Raw genomic sequence first — 10740 nt, 5'->3', positions numbered from 1 at the left:
TTAGATAAGACTGGTAAGAATGGTAATAATGCTGGAAACCCCTCATAAGCACAGGTTTACTGTTTGCATTTAAATGTGTGATGCCAGTTCCCTCTCTGCTTCAAATAACCTTTTTAAAAAAAGTTTGAGTCCTTGAAAGAAAGGACTCTTCAGAAGAGAATGCTGCCTATTGCACAGGGGAATGGCTTTTCTGATTTTAAGGTGCTTCAGAAATACAGATCAAACATCTGTGGTATTTCCTTCTGTAATGAGCCATCATACAAGCATCTTCTTAGCAGCCTATTTGCTATATTTCTATAACAAGCCTATCTTCATCATCACTGCTAGTGTCATCATACTCAACTCTGGTTTGCTTCCTCATCATCTCTAAACCTCTCTTTTTGTCTGTCTTGGAAGGTGTTGCAGAGTAAATCTTGAACTCAGGGGATCTGAGAGTAACTGGGGGCTTTTTAAAGGTAGTCGTAGCTGTTTCGTGTGGCCTTCCGTAGCTATTTGACTGCAGGTGGTTTCCATTCTTGCCTGCACTTCCGTGAAGGTCAAGAATTTTTTGAGAAAAGTTTGCCCGCTCTGTGTATTCTAGAGTGGGTAATTTAGCCCTTGTGACTGACTCTGGAAGAGACTCTGCTTTTGATCCAAATAAACATGAACATCCAGGCTGGGAACTGGGAGTTGGGTTTTCTTTTGGAGGTGAATGTGTGTTTTCTTCAATTGGAGGCTTCTCCCTTCCTGAGGCCTGGATCACCCGGTCTGCTGTTCCAAGTCTTTGACTCTCCGACTCTACATTTAGTATGTTTTCCTGGCTTGCTTCTAGATGTAAGGAAAGAGGAGCAGTAGTCCTTGAGTTTGTGCTGTCAAGTTGGTCACCTGTGCCTGTATTTGTAAAATCAGAAGGGCAAGACCAAAAAGAAGATGCCGTTGAGTCACTCTGAATGTTTGGCTGTGACTCCCCTGGGACTGATTGTGGAAGCACACGTGGTTGTGTCACTAAACAGCAGATTTCCACATCACTGCTGACTTGCTGTTTGGTTGTATTAACTGTGGATGAAAAGGAATGAGCTGTCACAGATATTTCCAGAGGAGCTGTAATGTTCTGAAAAGAGAATTTTGTTCTTGTCTGTTCCCTGGTTTGCCCAGAAATGTCCTGTAGAAATTAAGGGGGGGAAAATTTTTACATTTAAAATTTTGAATCCAGAGCAATTCCATCATTCATAAAACTGCAAGTAACTAGGTTGACTGTATCAGTAGAAAACATTTACCTCTGCTATAACTCATATCAACTGAATAATTAAGCATAAAGTCAAACTTTATTTATACAACTCTTATTATATGTGCACTCTTTTTTTTTTTTTTTCATTACTGCAGACCGAGTTACTCATCTCTCTTTTGATGAGAAAACTTCTTTTTTCTCCCAGTGTGTGTGGGAGGTGTGGTAAAGGATGTATTTTTTCCTCAGGGTTTTTTTTTCCCTTGGGTAGGTGACAGACCATGCTAACAATTTATGGATGATAGGGGGTGGGGGTTTCAAGCTGCATTCATGCACTGTTTAAGATGACGTTCTTTTCATTAAGATATTTTAATATACATATTGCAACAATGTTTGTGCAATGTAGGGGGAAAGGTTTGTGATGAATCTGTAAGAAATATTACAATGTCCGAGGTGGTGAGATATGCGTAGGAAGTAAAATTACTTAGTAAAAAACATTTTAAAGATCAGGTTCCTAAATATGATGGTGCTTATGCTACAGGAAGAACCAGTGCTCATGCTACGTAACAGCAGTCTGGCTCAGTAGCTTTTGTCTTCAAGTGTGGCCAGTGGAAGTCTGAGGAAAAGTATAATTAGGAAAAGCACAGAATCCTCCCAGAAGCTGTGCTGGCACTGCATACAACAGCGTTGTTTGCCGCACGTGCCGATGTGTCTAAGGCCCCTTCTAGCTACTGCAGCTATTTGTTGTGTTGAAACCACAGCAGCGCTGGCTTCCACAAAGGGCTAAAGAAATTCAGTTGTGACACTGGATACATATTCTTCCTGCCGCTACGTGGCCATTACTGCCTCCCCACTTTTCTAGTTTCAAGCTTACTATCTCTGTCTCAGGATACTCTCTGCTACATCTACTGGCATCTTCAACGTCAGTGCTAATTGATCCTCTGACAGTACGCACGAGAAATATCCTTTTCAATTGACGCAAGTCTAATTGTTCTTTTAAAAAAGCTAACTCTAACATTAGTGAGTTTTCATTATATTTTAACCCCCAAAATACCTTTAACACATTTTTAAACAAAATCTATGATACAAAGTAGTCTCAACTTGAACTTTAAAACAGCTGAATATAATTAAACTTTTAAGTACCAATAACTTTTTTTTCTTTTAATAAAAAGTAATACATGAATTAAGGTACAATACCTACTTTTTTATCCATTTTGTCTTTTTGTTTAACATGGTTTAGATTTTCAGTATAGGAAGATATTCCTGAGTTATTCTTTCCTCCTTTTTTCCTTCTGCAAAGTGGCTTGTCTGAGGTGGAACAAGATATGTCTTTTTGCTGGTGTAGGTAATTTTCTATTGAAAAGAGGTTGAAGAAACTTTTATTTTTATTCCCCCACATGCTAGAGCTTGCTAAATTTCTCATCATATCACTGAACTAACTTCTATGTTTTTACTATTTTCTGTAATTTTTATTCGAAGCCTGATACATTTTCTGGTTTACTTATATGTGTTTGAGTTTTGGATTTTTTTATTGGCCATTACTGTCCTGCAAAGCAATAGCTATTCGTATCTATTGGGAATGAACACAAGGTATTGTGCCTGCTTCCAAGATGGTTGTGGCATAAACATCATTTGCATTAATACTGCTAATTAAATGGGGGTGGTGGTTGTTGAAATACAGAAAACGAGTCAACACACCAAACTCATTTCACCCTGCAAACATACAATCTTGTTTCAGAAACTGAGAAAGATCCATCTTAAAACCATTTAGGCTTCTAGTGGAAGGTTATTTTGAGTTATTTCTTTTTAGAATGCCCTCCTCATTATCAAATTCACATATGTAAGTATGGATATGAAAATATTGTGTGTTCAGTTCTGAAAATGTGCGAGACGTTTGTATTTTTACTCGCAGAACATACTGAAGGACACAAGTGTTCTTGCAGTTCCATGTGGAACAGGTGCATATCAGAGATACTGCTAACGTTCATTCTCTTAAAAAATAAATATTCAATACATTAAAAATATTCAAAATACTTACCTTGTACCTTTGATTGAGGAGAATGACACTTCTTATGCTTATTAAATTTACAGGGTTGTGATGAATAGCCCTTTTTCAAAGCCTCCAGTGTTCTATTTGGAAAACAGTGCCGCTTGCTTAGTCGGTTAATTTTCAACTGAGCATATCCATGTACATGCCTCCCTCTGTACCTGCATTGCCAATGGCATTGAAAGGGTAAACAAATATGGGCGATTTAAAAGCAGGCAAAGTAGAATCATACCGCATCATCAGGCAAATTTAAGTCTAACAGCAATTTACTGCTGTGGAGGAGATGTTCATTTATGTCGACCCAAAAAAGATGAGGATTTTAGGCAAAAGAGCCACAATTATTTAATTAAATTTTTCCTCAACAGGATTCAGTAAACCCTTGGTTTGCTAAAAGAAAAGGATTCAGGAATTACAGATCCTTTTTCCTATAATGTGGAATTTTAAAACATATAATAAGTAACTCTATAAGGGCATGCTTATTCAGGTGTTTGGTGTATTAGAAAAATATATTACATTACATGATTAACAGTTTGGCCAGTTAGCTACTAATATGAATGACCTGAGCTTTCAATACCCTGTACTTAATTGAGTCACTACACTTGATAAAGCCAAATAAATAAATTCTTAGACCAGCAGGAAAAAAGAAAAAACCAAACCAAACCAAACCAAACAATACCCCAAAACCAAACCAGAAAAAAGTCCTAGAAGAGTATCACTAGACTCGATAACATAGACCTGAGTCTTCTATTTTTGTTCTTATGATCCTTCAAAATTGCAGTGCTGTTTGCCAAACTAGACATGGCGATTAAGTTACTGACACTGGTTTGTCCCCAAGGGAGTCACTCTGTCTGATTCTGTTCATGAAATAAAAGAAGAGGGATGTATGCACACAATATGTGTTTCTTATTGAAGCAATTCATCAGACATTCCGCTGCCTCACACTCTTGAAAGATTAGAGGCTAAATCTTCCACTGATATGACTTCCCATTAAATACGGAGAAACTGTGCTGACTGATACAATGTGCCTTTGACAGTTTTATACTCAAATTCTTCCTGCTTTTTATTTAAATGAATGATCCTTTAAACTACAGATGGTTTTGTTGGTTTGTGTTAGAACTTGATATTTATTCTTGTGAATACAAGTTCAGGATATAGATCTTCTGAGGACAAAAGGGTCTCACACACTGCTTTTAGCTGTTACAGGATTAAAAACTGAAGTATTTTGGTTCCCTTCAAACAAAAGTAAACGCTGACAATTTTGACAGATAAGAATCTGTGTAAAGTGAGAGTTAACTGACCAGTCATCTTTCGTTGGTATATGTCTGTTTCGCTTAGAAAGTCTGTTCCTGATAGTAAACAACATATTGGTATTTTTTATAGTTTACCTTTGTGGAACTACTGCAATGTGGGAATAGCTCTTTCTGAGAGATTTATTTTTTCCCCCGATTTTGACAGGGTTGAATTCTGGGGATGACTTTTTATTTTCTGTGGACTTTTTTACATCCATTTTAGCAAAATTATGTCTGTATCTAGGGAAGCTGAAAACCATATTCCTTACCATTTTGGGATGACTTTAATCGTTTTCTGTTTGTGGCTCCTCTTGAGTTTATTTGTTGAGAGTTTTTCTTTTTTGCAAACTACTGTTTTCTTCTTTTGCTCTGAAATATTTTTGAAATCACCACCAGAAGCTGCTGAGCTTAACTGTTGAGAATATTGGAAAAAAATGCTGTACATGAAAACTGTGAATTACATTAACTGAGGGACTGGAAATCTATGCTCTTTTTAAATGGCACTGAATAGCATAGTAGTTAAATAGCACAACTCTGGATTTTTCCTAGCATTTGTGTGTGTTTTCATCTAACCACTTTCTCCATCTACCTTTATGAAATAAAATTAAAACAACTCACTGCTTGTTGTTCTTTCATAAAGAGTATGTTCTTTCATATTCTTCTTCCTATATAAAAGTAAGCTTAGCCTTACAGAGCTGTTCTAAGATCTGTACAGTCTTCACTTACCTGAAAAAGAAAAGCTTTCAAGCCTTAAACACTTTACAGGGTGAAATTTAGTTTTGTTGACATTTCAGTGTATCTAAATGATGAGAGCTCTGGCACACAGTCTGTCTGCAAGTATCTCCAAGTATAATAAAGTCTTGACATTAAAAATGAAAACAGTGAAATACATATGCTGTTACAGAAAAATATATAATATACTCATAACGGGAAAAATCAAGAAATAGAAATACACTCTTCTCACTAGATACCATTCCTACTGAAGTTCTCAAGTGAAAAAAGACTTAAATATTCACACAAAAGTATGTATTCTTTGTGCATCAAATGAATATGTAGCTTATCTTATAAAAACATAAATTGTAAATTCTGTATCGACAAATGCCTGTAGATGTCCATAAACATACTTTTGATAATTCTTTTATTTTTCTAATAAGAGTGGGGAGGGTCAGCCAGTTACACCCTCTAGAGAAAGGAAATAGGATTATTAATATTACCTCCTGCAACTGTTGTCCTTTAGAAAAGGATGAAACCAATGTTTTTAAACTCCTGTTTGTTAAGCCATATGCCACAGTCTTGCTAATATTTTTCATTTTGAAAATAGAAATATCGTATTTTGACAGCGTGCATTCATTGCTAGATTCCTTGTTACAGATGTGCATGGAGGAATAAGCGGAGTCTGCATTCCCCTTCTGCTCAGCAGGCAGAGGAAGGCTTCTTGTTAAACAACACCAGGTTAATCGAGGTTCAGCATTTAGTGATGGGAAGGTGCTCTTCATGCTTGGTTCTGTCAGACTTCCAGAGTAGCAAGTCAGATTATTGTGGGGCAGCGCTGGGAATTCTTTACAGTGTGTGGTGAGAGTGTGGCAATAAAAAGTGCCAAAAGAATGGCAAAAATAAGTGGGGTTGTCTGTTGAGCTCTGAGAATGCTGCCTATCCTGCAGTGTTGGTGAAATGTCCTTAAGAATGCATGGACTTCCCCCTCGGTCCCATCCTATGACTGCTGGCTCTCCACCCTTGCTAGAAGCTGACGTCATTATCAGAGAGTCATTTTCTGAGCAAAGGTGATGTAAAACCTTTCTCTCTTCTTTGATGTCAGCTGATAGGAAAAAACCACTTGTATACATAGAAGTAAAGCATATTTTCTTCTTTGGGGTCTGTGTAGAGGAAGTAGTTATGCTCATCCACGCCTCTTCTGTTTGCCTTTGATAATTTAATTTATTTTTGTTCTGTTTGTTTTTCCAAGCATCTCTTACAATATCCTGCTGCCTGATGTTTTCGTTATAAAAGGCGTTATCTTCTGTGGTTAAGATATTTGTTGTTTCTGAATTGACTGGTGAACAAAACACTGGAGTTTTCCAGTTTGCATGTACATTCCATCGTAGCTCTCCTTTGCTGGCCCTTTGTCTCACTTCAAATTTTAAAGGGGACAAAATCACAGCACTAGAATGAGAACTGAGCAATCTGCTGTTGGAAGAGCAGGGGGGGTTGGCTGAGGTGTCTGTCACAGATGTGCAAGGTGTAATCTTTTGTTCTGATCTAAGCAAAAGTGACAAATCTGAGGTTCTCTTGTCTTGTGGCAATTTAAGGATATATTTTGGAGAAAAGGCATTTTGTTGTGGGACTGGAGTTAAATGAGCAGGTTGTAGATGACGAATTTTAGAAGACACGACAACAGCATTGTCATTGACAAGTGGTACTTTTGCTTCTGTTTTCACAAGACATGTTTTGACATTTTTATCTGTTGCGTTGTGCAAGGCAAAAGAGTTGCACTCACTTCCCCTTAATTCAGGCCCTAAAAATCCCACAAATGAAGCGTTTGAGATACCTGCTGAATGTGAAAGAAGGTTAACATCACTATAATTAAGAGCTTTTGTGGTGAGTTTGATTGTTTTCATATACTCCACATTCTCAGTACCTCCAGTGGATTCATTAATTCCTGTGCTTAATTTTCGCTCCTCTGCTTTACTGGAGAATTTCACTGGTGCTGTGGAAAGACACTGGGTGCTAGTGCAATAGACTCTCTCTGCTTCATTTACTGCATTGTTTTCGCTACTGGGACTAGAGCAGGACTTTGAAACAATGTTTTCTGGCTTCTCCACTTCAAATTTCAGCTTTTTTCTTTCTGATGGCAAATTCTGGGATTTCCCTGTGGATTCTCTGTTGTTGTTGCAAGGGACCCATGGAGGCATCAGGGCAAGCTGGCCAGTTTCCTTAGTCCTGCTATGGTTTCCATAATTGTTTGAAGTGCTTTTACAGTCTGATTCAAATGTTCTGGATTCTTTCCCAGGGCTTGGTTTTTCCCATTTGCTACTCTCTACTGGCAAGCAGTCATCGTTCCTTCTGTTAGTATTCAGCTGACACTGAATATTTTGAAGCCTGAGCTCACAACTGCTTGGAGTTAGTAATGTGCTGTTGCCAGCAGTGTATTTGTCTGTGTCACTGCCACTGAGGTCTTGGGAAGTTTTGCTCATTACAGTATGTGCACTAGCATTTACTGAATGTGATGTCTCCATTAGGTAGGTCACACTGTCTGCAGTTTCCTCCGAGGACACATTCTGTAGAATATGATTACCATTAGTACAGGTTTCTGATTTATCAGTGTTTGAACCTGTTGTCACAAGGGAGGACAGACTGTCACTTACAGAGCTCCTGCCATCTCTTGCCTCAGTAATTTCAGTACTGCTGACTGATTCCTTTGAATCAGGAGTGAAGCTTGTAGTGTCTGTAATCTTATTCCCCCTTTGTTTGATTTTCTTGGCATTTTGACTGCTTTTCATTTTCTGGTAGATTTTCTTAAATGTTTCATCTCCATACATTTGCCATTTTTCTTGAGAGAACATCTTTAACTTCCTTTGATTGTGTTTCTTATTTTTAGCATTGATTACTTCTCCAGCCCCAAGCTTTTTACTCCCTTGCAATTCCTCCGATGGAGGAGGATGATCAACCACATTACTTAGTGGCAAATCATCCACTGCTGTTTGTCTGACTAGAGCTCGGGGATGGCTATTAGGAAAATCCACTGAATTTGCAGCAAGATTGTTGCTAGGCAGCATACTAGCAGTGCCTGTATTTACAGACTGCTTAGTAAGAGAAAGTGGTTTTGAGCAACCTGCTTTGTCATGTACCATTCTTGTGCCCTCCACAAATGGCAAAGAGTTGCTTCGTGTGACAGGCACAGTATCTATCGTTGTAGAAAACTGGGTGGGAACTGAATGAAAAAACATTGGCTTGCCTTTTTCTAGGGGTGCAAAGGTAGATTTTGCTGAACACAGGGAAAGATTCTTTTTCTTATTTACATCACAAATTCTGATGTCAAAATGGAAAGAGTCTTTGTATGTATAAGGCATTGGCAGATCAATGCTTCCCTGTTTAGAAAGGACTGTTTTTCTGGGCCTAACATTGTCTAACTGGGTGTCATCCACCACACTTTTGTTATGAGAAATAAGTTTTGAAATGTGTTCTTCCAGCCTCTTTTTCTCTAGCATCAAGGCTGTAGCTTTCTCAGCTGCATCTAGCTTTGCACTGCTTCCGGAGGCACACCTTAAGCTGCTGAAGGCAGTTTCATTTTCCAGTTCTGTGCTGTGTTCATAGAGACTATGCAACGGGCTGGATGATGCCATCTGTTGCTCTGTACTGTCAGAGCGTGACAGATACCCTGAGTCAGTGCTCTCACACTTCTTTAGCTTGCAGTCAAATGGCTTGTAATCCCACTGTTTTTCTGAAGTGGTTGCTTGTTGCCTTTGCAACTGAATATGCTTATTGGCGGTTGGAGTTCTTTGCTCCTGTATCTTCTTTCTCTGGCACTGACCATTTGGCAAAGCTCCTGGAGATGATAAACTTTGAGGTTCTCTTTCAGGAACTCCCTGATTAGGCTTTGAACTAAAGGACTGATTCGTTGTTTCTTGATTTTCTGAACCAAATGATGAATTACTTGTTGCTGGCAGTGAAAGGTCGTTAAGAAGTTTCTTAGTGTCTGTTACAGCACTGGGCTCAGAGCTCATTTGTTTCATCTGTATCCCCTTGTCTTCACAGGTGCTGCTAAGTAGTTTGCTGCCTTGATGTGAGGTCATGCTTTCTGTTGATTTCTCGTTTTGCTCCGACATGGCACTGCTGTCAGAGTCTGAGGGCAGCCTGGTATTGTTGACATGTGTTTGAGTTCTTCTGTGTTTATACAAGTTGCTTTGGGTTTTAAATGCAATACCACAAGTGGTGCATGGAAAGGGCCTCTCTCCTGTGTGAGAGCGAATATGTTTCTCAAGGACACTTGGCTTCAAACAATCTCGTCCACAGTGTTTGCAGATGTATTTCCCAGCTTTTTTTGATTTTCCTGGGCTTCCAATAGCTGCATTGACACAAGAATTTAGTGATGATAAAACTGGTAAAGTGCTCACTATGTTCAGTGTTAGAGTTTGCCCAAGTTGCTTTTGAAAAACAGACTGAGGCTGATCTGTGCCTTCTGAAGGAACAAGTGGATTCAGGATTAGAGGTATGTTACTGGTGTCTAGATTTACACAGCTCCTGCCAGGCCCTAACTGACTGTTTGGCTGAAAGCATCCTGCCTGGACGGGCTGATACAGTGGTATGGTAAGGGCTTTTAGATACACAGGTTGGGACAGTGCTTGTTCCTGTTGAGGAATCACACTGCATTGGCTGAGATCTGAAGAACCCTGGGCAGGCGGAAGAGGAGAGGTTGGAACCGGTCGATCTGCTGGTGCAACTGTAAGACCAGGCTGCTTCTGTGCCTCCATTTCAAAGGTTATCTGCCATATGCTCATGTATCTGTAAGGGAGGGGAAACGGAACAAGCAAGAATCTTCAGAGAGCAAAATAAAATAAACACTTTCAACTGCTGGACCGGGAAGATTAGCGATTAAGAAAATCACAAATCTTATGTACAGGCATTATACAGACAATAATTACTTCATTTTCCAATTAAATTGATTTATCTTTCATTTCTTAGCTAGAAAATTAAAGTTCAGTACAGTGTAAAGAACATTGAGCATTGCACTTAAAACCTACAATAAATACCCAAAGTATTAGAAATAAATCTGAGTATCAGATTTGCAAATGGAGGCTCTCAGCACCCCAGAAATAATACAGTTTTAATTTTCTGGAACCATATTCCCCATTATGTACCATGTTTTTTAATTTAAGAATTTACATTACTAAATGTTAATATAGAAACACAGAACAATTAAAGTTAAAAGGGACCACAGGAGGTCTCTAGTCCAAACACCTGCTCAAAGTGGAGTTAGCACTGAGGTCAGATGAGGTTGCTGAGGGTGTTACCCAGCCTGGTTTTGAAAACCTCTGAGGATAAAAACTGCACAGCTTCTTTGGGCAAACCTGTTCCAAACACAGGACATTAAACATGGCTGCGTGTTATCCGCGTTTACCCAATTTAAGTGAGCTAAGGCTAAACACATTGCTGCAAGTGACGCAAAATGAAAATGTGTGAACAAAATTAAACTGATGTTCTGT

At 38.8% G+C, this 10740-nt stretch overlaps 1 protein-coding gene across 1 annotated transcript; it reads right to left on the bottom strand.

The window, feature by feature from the left end:
* Window positions 1-286: 286 nt before the first annotated feature.
* On the bottom strand, window positions 287-10008 carry ZNF831 (zinc finger protein 831). The gene is made up of 5 exons (XM_009706533.1): window positions 5755-10008; window positions 4810-4952; window positions 3243-3412; window positions 2406-2557; window positions 287-1141 (listed from the first exon to the last, which is right to left on the bottom strand). The coding sequence occupies exons 1-5, from the start codon at window positions 10006-10008 to the stop codon at window positions 287-289; spliced, it is 5574 nt and encodes a 1857-aa protein (XP_009704835.1).
* Window positions 10009-10740: the final 732 nt, after the last annotated feature.

This window comes from Cariama cristata, unplaced genomic scaffold (genome assembly GCF_000690535.1).
Source record: "Cariama cristata isolate BGI_N322 unplaced genomic scaffold, ASM69053v1 Scaffold10828, whole genome shotgun sequence".
NCBI classification, from domain to species: domain Eukaryota; kingdom Metazoa; phylum Chordata; class Aves; order Cariamiformes; family Cariamidae; genus Cariama; species Cariama cristata.
The sequence above is the reverse complement of the archived record's forward strand: the minus strand, read 5'-3'. Positions and strand labels throughout refer to the sequence as shown.